The 17,042-nt window shown below is 35.8% G+C and overlaps 1 protein-coding gene across 2 annotated transcripts in view; it reads left to right on the top strand.

Annotated features, from left to right (window-relative positions):
• Positions 1-11,023, top strand: part of LOC136040399 (cuticle protein 7-like) — a 47,943-nt gene extending 36,920 nt beyond the window's left edge. Inside the window, exons 1-3 of one of the 2 annotated variants that reach the window (XM_065724674.1) lie at positions 6,436-6,479; positions 8,655-8,774; positions 10,617-11,023. In XM_065724674.1, the coding sequence (XP_065580746.1) occupies positions 6,474-6,479; positions 8,655-8,774; positions 10,617-10,958 (468 nt within the window). In that variant the 5' untranslated portion in view covers positions 6,436-6,473 and the 3' untranslated portion in view covers positions 10,959-11,023. Of the gene's footprint in view, positions 1-6,435; positions 6,480-8,654; positions 8,775-10,616 lie in introns of those variants that run through there. The other variant, XM_065724673.1, reaches the window with a different exon arrangement.
• The last annotated feature ends 6,019 nt before the right edge of the window (positions 11,024-17,042 follow it).

The raw sequence follows: 17,042 nt of genomic DNA, 5'->3' as shown, positions 1-17,042 counted from the left end.
AGTGTTTTTTTTCTTTTTAGTTTTTTTGCTGTTTTTACCCTTTTTTAGTTTTTTTTTTAGTTTTTTTTTTTTTTGTTTTCTAGTTTATTACCTTTTTTTTAGTTTTTTTTAGTTTTTTAGTTTTTTTAGTAGTTTTTACCTGTTTTTAGTTTTTTTTTCTTTTTTAGTTTTTTTTCTTGTTTTGTATTAATGCTAAAGCCAAGGTTCGAACCTGGAACCTCTTGGACCTAGAACCTGGAACATAACGCTTTACCAACTCAGCTACTTCGGCTTGAATACATTTTTTCTTCTTTTGTATTAATGCTAAAGCCAAGGTTCGAACCTGGAAGCTCTCGGACCTAGAACCTGGAACATAACGTTTTACCAGCTCAGCTACTTCGGCTTGAATACATTTACCTTTTTTAGTTTTGTTTTTTTTTATCTTTTTTAGTTTTCTTTTTCTCCTTTACTTATCAGTTTTTTTCCTTTCTTTAGTTTTTTTTTTCTTTTTCAGGTTTTAGTTTTTTTTAGTTTTTATGGCACTTGGTATTAATCAAGTGACATATAGCAATCGCCAATTCTGTCGGTCTGTCTGTCGGTCCCGGTTTTGCTACTTTAGGCACTTCCAGGTAAGCTAGGACGATGAAATTTGGCAGGCGCATCAGGGATGGGACCAGCTTAAATTAGAAATAGTCATTTTCCCAACTTGACCATCTGGGGGGGGGGGAAGTGTGGGGCCGGTTAATTCGGAAAAAATAGAAAAAATGAAGTATTTTTAACTTATGTATGGGTGATGGGATCTTGATGAAATTTGATGTTTGGGATGATATTGTGTCTCAATTATCTTATTTTAAATTCTGACAGGATCTGATGACATTGGGGCGAGTTGGAGGGGGGGGGAAACCTAAAATCTTGGAAAATACTTGGAGTGGAGGGATCGGGATGAAAATTGATGGGAAAAATAAGCACAAGTCCCAGATACATGACTGACATAATCGGAACGGATCCGTTCTCTTTGGGGTAGTTGTGGGGGGGGGGGGGTAATTCTGAAAAATTAGAAAAAATGAGGTATTTTTAACTTACGAACGGGTGATCAGATCTCAGTGAAATTTGTTGTTTAGAAGGATATCGTGTCTTAGAGCTCTTATTTTAAATCCCGACCGGATCTGGCGACATTGTGGGGGGGAGTTGGGATGGAGTAACCTAAAACCTGGAAAACACTTAGAGTGGAGGGATCGGGATGAAACTTGGTGGGAAAAATAAACACAAGTTCTAGATACATGATTGACATAAACAGAACGGATCCGCTCTTTTTGGGATAATTGGGGGGGGGGGGGGTTATTTCTGAAAATTAGAAAAAATGAGGTATTTTTAACTTACGAACGGGTGATCGGATGTCAATGAAATTTGATATTTAGAAGGATGTCGTGGCTTAGACCTCTTATTTTAAACCCGACCAGATCTGGTGACATTGGGGGGGGGGGGGAGTTGGGAGGGGGTAACCTAAAACTTGAAAAACACTTAGAGTGGAGGGATCGGGATGAAACTTGGTGGAAAATATAATCACGAGTCCTAGATACATGATTGACATAACCGGAACGGATCCGCTCTCTTTGGGGTAGTTGGGGGAGGGGTTAATTCTGAAAAATTAGAAAAAATGAGGTATTTTTAACTTACGAACGGGTTATCGGATCTCAATGAAATATGATATTTAGAAGGATATCGTGTCTCAAAGCTCTTATTTTACATCCTGACTGGATCTGGTGACGTTGGGGGAAGTTTGGGGTAGGGGAACCTAAAATCATGGAAAACGCTTAGATTGGAGGGATCGGGATGAAACTTGTTGGGAAAAAAAAAGCAGAAGTCTTACATACGTGATTTACATAATTGGAACGGATCCGATCTATTGGAGGGGGGGGGGGTTAATTCTGAAAATAAGAAAAAATGATGTATTTTTAACTTACGAAGGAGTGATCGGATCTTCATGAAACTTCATATTTAGAAGGACCTCGTAACTCAGATCTCTTATTTTAAATCTCAACCGGATCAAGGGTAATTGGGGGGGGAGGGCAGTTGGGGGGGGGGCTGAAATCTTAGAAAATACTTAAAGCGGTGAGATCAGGATGAAACTGGATGGGAAGAATAAAAACCTGTCTACGTGACTGACATCTCTTTTCCGGATCTGCTCTCTTTGGTTGAATTGGAGGGGGGGGGGGGGGTAATTTTGAAAATTGAGGTATTTGTAACTTACGAACGGGTGACCAGATCATAATGAAATTTGATATTTAGAAGGATCTTGTGCTTTAAAGTTCTTATTTTAAATTCCGACCAGATCCTGTGACGTTGGGGGGAGTTGGAGGGGGAAACCGGAATTCTTGGAAAACGTGAAAATTGGGGTATTGTTATCTTACGAATAGATGATCGGATTTTAATGAAATTTGATTTTTAGAAAAAATTCATGTTTCAGAGCTCTTATTTCAAATCCGACCAGATCGTTTGACATTGGGGGGGGAGTTGGAGGGGGAATCTTGGAAAAACACTTGGAGTGTAGGAATCGGGATGAAGCTTTGTGGATAGAATAAACAAATGTCCTTGATACGTGATTGACTGAATCGTACTGGATTCACTCTCTTTGGGGGACTTGGGGGGAGGGGTTCAGTGATTTGGCGAGTTTGGTGCTTCTGGACGTGCTAGGACGATGAAAATTGACAGGCGTGTCAGGAAGCTGCACAATTTGACTTGATAAAGTCGTTTTCCCAGATTCGACCATCTGGGGGGCTAAAGGGAGAGAAAAAATTGGGAATTTATAATTTACGAGTGGGTGATCGGATCTTAATGAATTTTGCTATTTAGAAGGACATCGTGACTCAGAGCTCTTATTTTAAATCCTGACCGGCATTAAGCCTCTTATTTTCCTTTTTAAATCAATCTATTGATCCATAGAATTTTCTTAGAGCTCATACCATATGATCTCTTGGCTCTTAGCTCTTCTCGCCTCGTCACAAGTGCCGTATGAGCTCTTAGCTCTTGTTTTTATGGCACTCGGTATTAACCAAGTGACATATAGCAATCGCAAATTTTGGCGGTCCCGGTTTTGCTACTTTAGGCACTTCCAGGTAAGCTAGGAAGATGAAATGTGGCCGGCATATCAGGGACCGGACCAGATTAAATTAGAAATAGTCGTTTTCCCGATTTGACCATATCGGGGTGAGGGGGGGGTTGAGGGGCCCTTTAATCCGGAAAAATAGAAAAACGAAGTATTTTTAACTTACGAATGGTTGATCAGATCTTAATAAAATTTGATGTTTGGAAGGATATCGTGTCTCAGAGCTGTTATTTTAAAACTTGACCAGCTCTGGTGACACTGGGGGGGGAGTTGGGAGGGGGAAACCTAAAATCTTGGAAAACACTTAATGAAATTTGATATTCAGAAGGATATCGTGTCTCAAAGCTCTTATTTTAAATCTCGACCGGATCTGGTGACATTAGGGGGGGGGGCTAAAATCATGGAAAACGCTTAGATTGGAGGGATTGGGATGAAGCTTGGTGGGAAAAATAAGCAGAAGCCTTAGATACGTGATTTACATAACTTGATCGGATCCACTCTATTGGGGGGGGGGGATGAATTCTGAAAATTAGAAAAAATGACGTATTTTTAACTTACGAAGGAGTGATCAGATCTACATGAAACTTCATGTATAGAAGGATCTCGTAACTCATTTTAAATCTCAACAGGATTCATTGTCATTGGGGGGGGGACAGGAAATATTAGAAAATACTTAATGCGGAGGGATCAGGATGAAACTGGATGTGAAAAATAAAAACCTGTCTAAGATACGTAACTGACATAACCGGACATGATCTGCTCTCTTTTTTGGAGTTGGGGGGGGGGAATTTGGAATAATGAGGTATTTGTAACTTATGAAAGGGTGACCAGATTTTAATGAAATTTGATATTTAGAAGGAGCTTCTGCTTTAAAGCTCTAATTTTAAATTCTGACCAGATCCTCTGACATTGGGGGGGAGTTGGAGGGGGAAACCGGAATTCTTGGAAAACGCGAAAATTGGGAGGCTTATATCTTACGAATAGGTGATCGGATCTTAATGAAATTTGATATTTAGAAGGAATTCATGTCTCAAAGCTCTTATTACAAATCCCGACCAGATCTTTTGACATTAGGGAGGGGGGTTGGAGGGGGAAATCTTGGAAAACACTTGGAGTGGAGGAACCGGGATGAAGCTTGGTGGATAGAATAAGCAAATGTCCTTGATATGTGATTGACATAACCGTACTGGATTCGCTCTCTTTGGGGGGGGGGCTGGGGGGGAGGCGTTCAGTGATTTGGCGTGTTTGGTGCTTCTGGACGTGCTAGGACGATGAAAATTGGTAGGCGTGTCAGGGACCTGCACAAATTGACTTGATAAAGTCGTTTTCCCAGATTCGACCATCTGGGGGGCTAAAGGGAGCGGAAAAATTAGAAAAAATGAGGTATTCATAACTTACGAGTGGGTGATCGGGTCTTAATGAATTTTGATATTTAGAAGGACATCGTGACTCAGAGCTCTTATTTTAAATCCTGACCGGCATTAATCCTCTAATTTTCCTTTTAAATCAATCTATTGATCCTTAGAATTTTTTTAGAGCTCATGCCATATGAGCTCTTGGCTCTTAGCTCTTCTTGCCTCGTCACAAGTGCCATATGAGCTCTTGTTTTATTAGTTTTTAGTGTTTTTTTTCTTTTTAGTTTTTGACTACTAAGGTCCCTGCGTCGGCCCTGTAGTGCATTCCTGCAGCATGGTTCGATCTCTGGGTCCCGTATTACCACGCTAAGGTCAAACCCACTGCGCCAAACACAGGTAGTTATATAACTGAGCTACTTCGGCTTGATTACATTCGTTTTTGAATTGGTATGTGATGAAATAATTCAGACGTCATATGCGGACAGTGACGTCACTCGACAGACACACAGACAACTTATTTATATATATATAGATTTTATTTTTTTAGTTTTCTTTTTCTCCTTTATTTGTCAGTTTTTTTCCTTTTTTAGTTTTTTTTTCTTTTTCAGTTTTTAGTTTTTTTAGTTTTTTTATTAGTTTTAGTTTTTTTTCAGACGTCATATGCGGACAGTGACGTCACTCGACAGACACACGGACACACAGACAACTTATATATATATATATATATATATATATATATATATATATATATATATATATATATATATATATATATATATATATATATATGTATATATATATAGCCTACTCGTCCCAATAGTGATCGAAACTCTTAAATACGAAGTGTTGATAACAATAGATACATCAAAAGTGCTGGATTTTAATGCTGATCCAAAAATGTATAAGTTTTTAATTTTAATGTTACCCGTCAAAAGCTACGAGTCTGACAAAAATTGTCGGATTTTCAAAAAGTGAGAAGACACCCCTAAAAACTCGAACGACCTTAATGAAAACCACACCATCAGCTTCAACATAAAACCCTACTCAGGAAGTCTCCAGCTCCTATCTTCAAAAATTCAGAATTTTGATTTTTTTTTCTGAAGAATGATCCTGTATACGTGTTTATTTTTTTTTCTAGAGGCAATCATGTCGGAACAACTTTCCTAGAAGATCAGGGGAGAGCTCATTTGAACTAATATTTATCAGGTTAGAAATATTTCTCAAGAATTTATATGTCTTTTTCCCTAAGACGCCTGACCAAAATTTTGAGATATCTATTTGATTCAGCATAGTTGAAAGGTCCAATAAATATACTTATGGGGATAGCATGACACCCCACTGTCTCTGAGGAAAGGTCTGAATTTATGCATTTTACCAATTCTTCACATAAAGCATTAGTTATTGGGACATTAACTGGAGTATTTGCAACGAAATTTTCTGAAGGGGGGGGGGGTGTTTCCAAAGGAAGAATTTTCTTTAGGGAAGAATGCGTCTGAGAGGAATTTTTCTGGGAAAAGCTTAAACGAGGGTGGGGGAGGGGATTTCTGCCATGATTTAAAAATGGTCAGAAACTAAACTAAAAAAACAAGTTTTCTTAACAGCTCTTTCGTATTATCAGGGGGCTTTCCTCGCCTCAACCCCCATCCTTTACGCTAAAGTTTCACTTTAGTCACAATTCATCAAAAAATACTGCTAAAACACAACTTTTTTTATTTGAAGACTTTAGCGAAAATAACGAGGGTTAAAGGGGTGAGGGCAGCCCACTGATACAGGGAATACTTTCTTTTAGTTTTTAGTTTTAATGTTACTTCTTACTTTTAGTTGAAAAAACTGGTTTTTCTGATTTAATTTGGTATTTTAAAACTAAGTTAGTTGTACTAAACATGCGTAATACGTTTTAAAATTTACATAAGATAGATGGGCGTTGGCCTTTCGCGCTTAAAACATATAAAAGGTTACTGGCTACTATTTCAATATCAGTCTTATTTTGTGTTTTTAACAAAATACTTCTACAAAAAAAAGAAGGAAGAAACATGAAGGTAGGATTAAATTCCATATTTTTGTATCAGCGCAAGAACAAACTGAATCGACAAAAATTTTTGGCTCTTCAATATGTGAGTTGAACCAAAGTAAAAACGGGAGAAATTAAAAGCTATACATGAAATATTTCAAAAGAAAACAACCATCAATACAGAAAACTGAAAAGTGGCATATATTTCCAAGCAGTAATCATTGCCCGGATTCTTTGCTCAGTTGAAATTATAGAATCTTAGAAACTTGAAGAGTTAAAAAAAAGTGGGAATTATTATGCGTAAAATTAGTTACATACAATATTTATCCCAATAAATGATTTTAAGAGCTTCAATGAAATCCCAAAACGAAACTGGTTCTAATGATTTGTATCAAAAACCTGTCAAAATTAAAGACGAAAAATGGATTTTTCACGTGAAAATAAAGAGCAACATTAAAATTTTAGACAAAAAAAAAATGCTACCCCATTCTCAATCTTGCACGCTTTACGCTGAAGTTTTATAGAACTTAATTGATTTGTGACTAAAAAATATTTCTTAGTCACTATCATAAGCCCTTTTGTTTGAGCTGTCATTCTTAAAGAATTGGAGAAATCAACTTGAAGAACTGAATTCGAAATCCCCTGATAAATAAACTGATGGAATCAATTTGCTCCAAATGGTGAAACTGATTTCAACTACTTAAAGGAAGAACAAGTGAATGAAAACGCTGCCAACACTATAACCTAATTTGGCTTTTTATTAAGGGCATTGCAGTTCTTTTTGGATGTTTGTCAATATCAAGCGCACTAGATGACTGTTTGATATTGTGTTTCCACAGATTTCACGTTGTTTTAGAGATTGGTCATAAATGAAATAAACGACCCCCTCCCGCTCTATTGCTAGCGGAGTTAGCAATTTTAAATATTTTCATTCCCAAGAGTTACCAAAACCTCCTTTTAAGAGAGACCAAAATGAAGAAGGATTTATCAAAGGCGTCCAGAAATGAGACAATTTTATCATATTCTCTTGTTACCAAAAATCTGAAATGAATATTTAAGACATGAAATATTTTGGTATACTTTCTGGGAAAAATCCTATTCCAAATAATTTTTATTCATGAGTAAATCATATCCCCATTTTTGATAGAAGTTGTGCTTGAAGGTTGTTTGGACAGAAAAGCTTATTCTAAAAGTTTATACTGGCACTCAAGGACGCATCTCATCAACAATTACAAGAAAAATATATATGTGAATACAAAACGTCTATTTTGAACACAAATATATGTGTGAACACAAAACGTCTATATATGTATGAACACAACACAAAACGTCGAACACAAAAAAATATCGAGAATTCAAAACCTCTTTGTCAGCACTTTTTGAATGTAATTGATCAAAATTACCATTTTCTGCAATTTAATTCTGTTTCTCTTATCCCTACACAGACTGTCTAGTAAAGAACGTTAAAAACATAATAAATGATGTGAATTTATGACTGCAAATTTAGCTATTTACAGGATCAAGAGGGTAGGTAAAGAGCAATTATCCCTTTTATGAGAGATATATCAAACAGTTACGGGGTATATTTTTTAATTTCAAAGGGTTAAACACGTTTGGTCCAAAACTCCCATTTTTTGCAGTTTGATTCTGCTTCCCAGATCCCCACTATCATTGGTCTAGTTCAGAAAGTTAGGGATATCAAAAAAAGAAAAAAAATGTTTGAGGATTTAGCCATCGTAGACACATTTGTAGACAATTAGGGAGCAAAATGAATATGAATGTTATTCGTGTTACGAAGATGATAATTATATTGATCCATATAAAAGACAGCCAGGCACTTAGGGGACGATGGAGGTCACTATGAGGCTGAGAATAAGTATCATCCCCGTTAACTGCCTCTGTATCCCCGTTCATTTTCATCCCCTCCCTATAGGACGGGTATTTAAAAGATAGCTTCCTTTGAAAATGCCTATACAGTCGAAACTGTATCCTTAGAGGGCTATTGCATCTTTCAATGTAGCAAAGTGTGACCTTAGTATTAAATAAAGGACATAAAAAATAACAAATTGTACAAAAATATATGTTATCAAAAGCACTGCATTAAAATAAGGCTAATTAAAAAAAAACAATTCAAATAATATTTCCGAGGATTGGTGCCAGTGATCTACATACACAATTTTAAATTTGTTTATATAATTTTCAGGTATTCATTGTAGCTGCCCTTGTTGCTGTCGCTTGTGCTGCTCCCCAGTACCCTAAGCCGTCCTATTCTGGCTATAAGCCTGACTATAAGCCTGACTACAAGCCTTCATACAAAAATGATGTAAGTTATATGTTTTTTACGTAATCCGTCATTCCTACAGGGCAGCACTACAACTGCAAAAAAATCACTTTCTTGAAAAGCAACTTTAAAGTATAGCGACAGATACATATACCAAGACCATTAAAATGAAACATTTTTTTGCCCCTGGATTGATCTTTATTCATACCAGAAAACACAATTTTTCCATACTTTTATTTTGGTTGTTTAAATATTACGAAGTTTTTAGGGCAGAACCACATTTTCGCCAGTTTTGCCACGTTTAGTTTTTCCCCAGAACACACGTTCCTACACCTAAAAGGAAAGATAAACCTTTTTAAGCTGTTTGGGGCCGTTTGTCTCTATCTCATTTTCTGATGACTTTTAATCTTTGTTTCTTTTTTATCTTGACACCCAATACCCCCCCCCCCCCCCGATAACACAAAACTCCACATAAAGGATATTTTTCTTAAAATTTAGTTTCTATTTCCAAATATATACAGGGTTGTGAAGTTTCTGCTAAGTGACTAAAAAAAAAAATGTAAAGGAAAATTGACAATAATCTTCAATAATCAAAATATTCAATAATCAAATGAAAATTGCAATTACATTGAAATATGAAATAGCCTAATCACCTCAGTAAAATTTTTACCTTAATATGGAGCTTTGGCAAAATGATGTCAGCTGAATCCTTTTCCCAAAAGAAAGCTGAGAGGAGTTTTAAATATGCATCTGAAGAGTCTAGTATAACAGCTTAAATTGTAGTGTTTTTAACATAATATTTAAAAGCCAATCTGAAGACAACATCAAGTTCCTCTTAAAGATTGCCATTGGACCAATGAAACCCATATGGTAACATAGTAGCAATGACAACCTGTTTTAGTTCCATGAAAACATAATAATGAAACTTCTATTCATCGCATTAATAAAGTTAACATATACCAGTCAACGGGTACAATATTAGTTAAGGTAACAGATATCAACCTCCATGATGATATAAGTGAAGGTCTATCATCACTCCCCCTGTATGTTGCTCTATGGTGAATAAACTCATTTTGGCAATTACTAGGTGAATTTCACCACTGAGAAATTGAATTTCTTTGAAGGTACCATAATAAGCAAGTCGAACCATGACAACATATATAGTAAGTTAAGAATGAAACCTATAAGGTTAAATATTAGCGAAGATAAATATATAGTGTGGCACAGCTAACGGGACAAGGGCTGTCTCTGGGCTCAGAGATGTGGGGGGGGGGGCAGAAATAAGTTTGTGTTCACGCTTTGAATACCTTCGCTACGCCTCACAGTTTTCCATACTCTTTTTGCATAAAAGAACAAAACAATTGAGAGACCCATGTTGAGAGATTCAGCCAGAAACTCATTTAGAGTGGGGATTCCTTCGAACTCAATGGTATCTGAAACATTTTTTTTTTTTTTTTATCAGTAATGCATCCAATAGGCCATAGATAACCTTAAATAATAAACAACTACTCAAAATCAGGGAAAAACACTCTTGATAGAAATCTTCAAAGCACAAAATTACTTCACTTTGATTATTTGCTTTTTCTTTTTCCAATTAGCTGTCATGTGATGAACCTCATTCAGTTTAGTTTGCTTCGTCTTATTTTAGTTTCAAGTTCATCTACAGTTCAATATTTTTAAAGTATGATTAGTTTTTTTTCGCAATTGTGCATCAATCTCAGACAACTTTATTATTTATTATTCACGGTAGACAAGTAAATAATATATTTTTTTTCACCTACATGTTTATGATGAAGTTTATTCAATTTTATACGCATCTTATTGCAGTAGTTTCAAACCTTTTGCTCTTAACCCAGTTTTTTTAAGTCTTGTTATTTATTGTAGCATCCACCAATGCCTTACGACTTTGCCTGGGCAGTGAAAGACGACTACACCTACAACGACTACAACCACCAAGAAACCTCGGATGGCAATGGATACGTCAAAGGCAGCTACCAGACCCTTCTTCCAGACGGCCGTGTACAAACCGTGACCTACACTGCTGATGATTACACTGGGTATGTTGCTGATGTTCAGTACTCTGGTCAAGCTAACTATGACTACAAACCAGCATACAAGCCTTCTTACTCAGTCCCAGCATACAAAGCCCCAGCATACCCTGCACCGGCATACAAGGCACCAGCATACCCTAGTCCAGCTTATAAGTCGTATTCTCCCAAATATTAGTATCTCAGCTGTTAATATTCAGTTTATTTTTGTATATGAACTTTAAATAGAAATATTTGTATATACATATATACCTTTTTTAGGCTGAACTGTAAATGAGTCATTTACAATTAGAGATAAAACGCAGTGGAAGCATCATGTATATTTAAGTACCTGGAATTAAGGCCGTATCCGGGATTTTTATCCGGGGTTTGGAAGGTCACAAAAATTATTTATATTAAGCAGAATACAAAAATCGATAATGCCTACAGTACACTATCGAGTATTAGATCGTAAGTAGTAAGTTTTCTTTGCCCATTCTAGGAGTTGAAAGTGATTGAATTTTTGCCAAACCCTCTTCCGCACCCATTTTCGCTAACCACCCTCTCTGAAGATCCCAGGACATACTGTCAAAATACTCAGATAATCAATTTGTTCAAAATAGGCTAAACATCGAATAAATATGCTTCCGAATATGGTATGGCCTCCAGACCCCCCTGGACAAGTGTTGCAAGTAATGCAAATTGCTAGCCTCATGTTTTATAATGGAGGAAAATGTACTTGCTTGGCGTTGGGTATGTATTTTGCCCAGAATTTTAGTGGATTGATCTCCAAGTAAAAAAGAAAAGAATTTTGACATGAGAGAGGAAGGGAGAGGAGTTTCGAAAGGGGCTAGAAGGCCTTTTCCCATTAAATTTTGCCCTTCCACAAGCACTAATCACATTTAATCAAGCTTTTGAGTTGGTTATTTTGTTCGAAAGGTTTAAAAGGTCAATTAAGTGTGTCTCAGGGTAAACATCCTCCTATAGTCCAAGGCCAATGACCTGAAACTGTGTAAATTACCCGTTGTTTACAGGTAGGTTTTAGTAAAGAAGTCGGCACGCTTGGTTTCCCGCTCAGATATCAAACAGTTCGTGGCAACGAACTGTAGTAAAGAGCGACCCGGCTCAATAGTAACCAAAACTCTAAAAAATTGAATTTTGATATCAATAGCTACAGCAAAAGAATTGCATTTTAATGCTGATTTTAAATATATAAGATTCATCAAGTTTAGTCCTACCTACCAAAAGTTACGAGCCTGAGAAAATTTGCCTTATTTAGGAAAATAGGGGGAAACACCCCCTAAAAGGGGGTGTAGGATCTGAACGAAAATGACACCATCAGATTCAGTGTATCAGAGTACCGTACTGTAGAAGTTTCTAGCTCCTATCTACAAAAATGTGGAGTTTTGTATTTTTTGCTAGAAGACAAATCACGGGTGCGCGTTTGTTTTTTTTTGTTTTTTTTTCTTTTCCCCAGGGGTCATCGTATCGACCAAGCGGTCCTAGAATGTCACAAGAGGGCTCATTCTAACGGAAATGAAAAGTTCTAGTGCCCTTGTTAAGTGACCAAAAAAATTGGAGGGCATCTAGGCCCCCTCCCACGCTCATTTTTTTCCCGAAATCAACGGATCAAAATTTTGAGATAGCCATTTTGTTCAACATAGTCGAAAATCATAATAATTATGTCTTTGGAGATGATTTACTCCCCCAAAATCCCTGGGGGAGGGGCTGCAAGTTACAAACTTTGACCAGTGTTTACATATAGTAATGGTTATTGGGAAGTGTACAGACGTTTTCAGGTGGATTTTATTTTGTATGGGGGTGGGGCTGAGGAGAGGGGGCTATGTTGGAGGATCTTTCCTTGGAGAAATCTGTCATGGGGGAAGAAAAATTCAATGACAAGGGCGCAGGATTCTCTAGCATTACTATAAGTAAACAATGAAAAATAAACATGAAAAGTTTTTTCAAATGAAAGGAAGAAGTAGAATTGAAACTTAAAACGAACAGAGATTATTATGCATATGAGGGGTTCTAAAAATACTTTAGCATAAAGAGCGAGGTATTTAGGAGGAGATAAATACCTTGCTCTTTATGCTACGGTATTTTTAGTAATTTCAACTAATTATTCTATGGCCTTTCTGATTCAGGGGTCATTCTTAAAGAATTGGGACAAAACTTAGGTTATGAAAGTTTGTTACGAAGTTAATTCTTAAGTTAAGTATATTTTTTACTAATAAGAACGTTCGTTAAAAATTAAAAGTTCTAGTTGCCTTTTTAAGTAACCGAATAATTGGAGGGCAGCTAGGCCTCCTTCTCCACCCCTTATTTCTCAAAATCGTCTGATCAAAACTAAGAGAAAGCCATTTAGCCAAAAAAAAGAATTAATATACAAATCTCATTTTAATAATTTATGTGCGGAGAGCCAAAACCAAACATGCATTAATTCAAAAACGTTCTGAAATTAAATAAAAAAAACTAATTTTTTTAGCTGAAAGTAAGGAGCGACATTAAAACTTAAAACGAACAGAAATTACTCCGTAGATGAAATGGGTTGTCCCCTCCGCAATCCCTCGCTCTTTACGCTAAAGTTTGACTCTTTGCCACAATTCTACTTTTTAAAACAATTAAAAGCTTTAGCGTAAAGAGCGAGGGATTGCGGAGGGGACAACCATTTCATATACGGAGTAATTTCTGTTCGTTTTAAGTTTTAATGTCGCTCCTTACTTTCATCTAAAAAAATTAGTTTTTTATTTATTTAATTAGCTTTTAAGGATAATAGCTTATAATCCTTAGAGTTTCCCAAGAGTATAATCTGAAGGTAATATACCTGAGTAAATCAAAGGTTGCTATGTGAACTGAAGTTTTCAAATAATTAATCTTTAAAAATATTTTTGAGAATATTAATATTTTCTGAAGATCTTTTATTATAATCATTTAAAATAAAATTATTTTGTTAGACAGAATCTTCAATCTTGAATTGGTAAGAATTTCCAGGAATTGTTCTCTTTATGCATCCAACATTCCCTTTGTTTTCATTCGGTATTGTCATTAGGTTTTCATTATGTATGGCTGTAAGGGAGTGAGTAAATCGGGTTTTTTGAAGGGTTATATTGACCTAATACACGTTCAAAACTTTAGGTTTGTTGTTAATTTGTTTATTTAATTAGACCGTTTCAATTCTAAAAAATCTTTATTATTATTTATTTTCTTTTGTATTAATGTACAATTATCAGTTAAATACGGTAATTCCGGTAGCAATTTTTCTTAAAAATTTAGTTTCTATTTTTTGTTATTTATAAATATATATATATATTTATATAGCCTTGTGAAGTCTTCACTTAGTGACGAAAAAAAAAAAAAAAAAAAAAAAAAAAAAAAAAAAAAAAAAAAAAAAAAAAAAAAAAAAAAAATCTTATCAAAAGAAAATTACAGATGCATTGTAATATATGGACTAGCCTATTCACCTCAGTAAAAATTTTTACCTTGCTTTGGAGCTAATGGCAAAACGATGCCATTAGATTGAATTCTCTTCCCCAAAGGAAGCTGAAATGAGTTTTTAGCTACATACATCTCAAGAGTTTTGTATAGCAGCCTAAATTGCAGTGTCTTTAAAAAACAATATTTAAAAGCCAATCTGAAGACACCATCAAGTTCCTTTCAAAGATTCCCATTGGACCAATAAAACCCATATGGCAACATAATAGCAATGGGAACCTATTTTAGTTTCATTAAAACATAATAATGAAACTTTTATTCATCGCATTAATAAAGTCAACATATGCCAGTCAATGGGTACAATATTAATTAAGGTGACATGGATCAATCTACATGATTACATAAGTGAAGGTCCATCATCACACCGTCATTATACATCCAACATTATTGCATTAGTTATTGTCAGTAATTTTTATTACAATGGTGATTTTGTTTCCGGTAAAATTCTAGTTAATTGACTTCTTGCTATCAAACAGTTCGTGGTAACGAACTGTAGTAAGGAGCGACCCGGCTCAATAGTAACCAAAACTCTAAAAAATTGAATTTTGATATCAATAGCTACGTCAAAAGAATCGCATTTTAATGCTGATTTTAAATATATAAGTTTCATCAAGTTTAGTCTTAGCCATCAAAAGTTACGAGCCTGAGAAAATTTGCCTTATTTAAGAAAATAGGAGGAAACACCCGCTAAAAGTCGTAGGATCTTAACGAAAATGACACCATCAGATTCAGCGTATCAGAAAACCCTAATGTAGAAGTTTCAAGCTCCTATCTACAAAAATGTGTAATTTTGCATTTTTTGCCAGAAGACAAATCACGGGTGCGTCTTTTTTTTTTTTTTTTTTTTTTTTTTTTTTTTCCAGGGGTCATCGTATCGACCAAGTGGTCCTAGAATGTCACAAGAGGGCTCATTTTAACGGAAATGAAAAGTTCCAGTGCCCTTTTTAAGTGACCAAAAAAATTGGAGGGCATCTAGGCCCCCTCCCACGCTCATTTTTTCCCAAAGTCAACGGATCAAAATTTTGAGATAGCCATTTTGTTCATCATAGTCAAAAATCATAATAACTATGTATTTGGAGATGACTTACTCCCCCACAGTCCCTGGGGGAGGGGCTGCAAGTTACAAACTTCAACCAGTGTTTACATATAATAATGGTTATTGGGAAGTGTACAGACGTTTTCAGGGGGGTTTTTTGGTTTTGGGGGTAGGGTTGAGGGAGGGGGCTATGTGGGAGGATCTTTCCTTGGAGAAATATGCCATGGGGGAAAAAATTCAATGAAAAGGGCGCAGGACGAATCTGGTCACGTTAGAAAAAAACGTCAAATTAAGAGCTTAATATACAATGCTGGGTGTTCGGAGCCTCTCTATTATGGAGTATAATTTGAAAATAACACAACTATACGAGCGATAAAACATATATACCACAACCATAACTCAACTAACGAAAGAACTGCTAAGAGATAACACAACTATAAAGCGAAAACAGGTGAAAACTAACGGGAAAATAAACGAACAAAGAGGTGGAAGAAGCCCAGAGAAAAAATATAATCCTTTTTCAATTTTGAGCCTAACTTCTGCAAAGGAGTAATATTGTCAGAAGCCCCGAAATACCGAATTATTTTCTTTTCAAACAGTTCGTGGTAAAGAACTGTAGTAAGGGGCGACCCGGCTCAATAGTAAACGGAACTCTAAAAAACGGAATTTTGATGCTAAAAGATACATCAAAAAAATTGAATTTTTACGCTGATTCTAAATATATAAGTTTCAATTAATTTAGTCTTTGTCATCAAAAGTTACGAGCCTGAGAATATTTGCCCTATTTTGGAAAAAAGGGGGAAACATCCCCTAAAAGTCATAGAATCTTAACGAAAATCACACTATCGCATTCGGCATATCAGAGAACTCTATAGCAAAAATTTCAAGCTCCTATCTAAAAAAATGTGGAATTTCATATTTTTTGCCAGAAGACAAATCACGGGTGCGTGTTTATTTGTTTGTTTGTTGTTTTTTTTTCTTTTCCCCAGGGGTCATCGTATCGACCAGGTGGTCTTAGAGTGTCGCAAGAGGGCTCATTCTTACGGAAATGAAAAGTTCTAGTGCCCTTTTTAAGTGATAAAAAAAATTGGAGGGCAAATAGCCACCCTCCCACGCTAATTTTTTTCCAAAAGTCAACAGATTAAAATTTTAAGATAGCCATTTTGTTTCGCATAGTCGAAAACCATAATAACTATGTCTTTGGGGATGACTTACTCCCCCACAATCCCTGGGGGAGGGGCTGCAAGTTACAAACTTTGACCAATGTTTACATATAGTAATGGTTATTGGGAAGTGTACAGACGTTTTCATGGGGATTTTTTGGTTTGGGGGGTGGGGTTGATGGGAGAGGGCTTTGTGGGAGGATCTTTCCTTTGAGGAATATGTCATGGGGGAAAAAAATTCAATGAAAAGGGCGCAGGATTTTCTAGCATTACTATAAATCAAACAATGAAAAAATAAACATGAAAACGTTCTTTCAAATGAAAGTAAGGAATAGCATTGAAATTTAAAACGAACAGAGATTATTACGCATATGAGGGGTTCTAAAAATACTTTAGCATAAAGAGCGAGGTATTTAGGAGGAGATAAATACCTCGCTCTTTCTGCTAAAATATTTTTAGTAATTTCAACTATTTATTCTACGGCCTTTTTGATTCAGGGGTCATTCTTAAAGAATTGGGACAAAACTTACGATTTAGTGTAAAGAGCGAGGTATTAACGAGGGTACAAACCCCCTCGTATACATAATAA

This window comes from Artemia franciscana, chromosome 20 (genome assembly GCF_032884065.1).
Source record: "Artemia franciscana chromosome 20, ASM3288406v1, whole genome shotgun sequence".
NCBI lineage: Eukaryota > Metazoa > Arthropoda > Branchiopoda > Anostraca > Artemiidae > Artemia > Artemia franciscana.
Note: the sequence above shows the minus strand (reverse complement) of the source record. Positions and strands in the feature narration are given on the sequence as shown.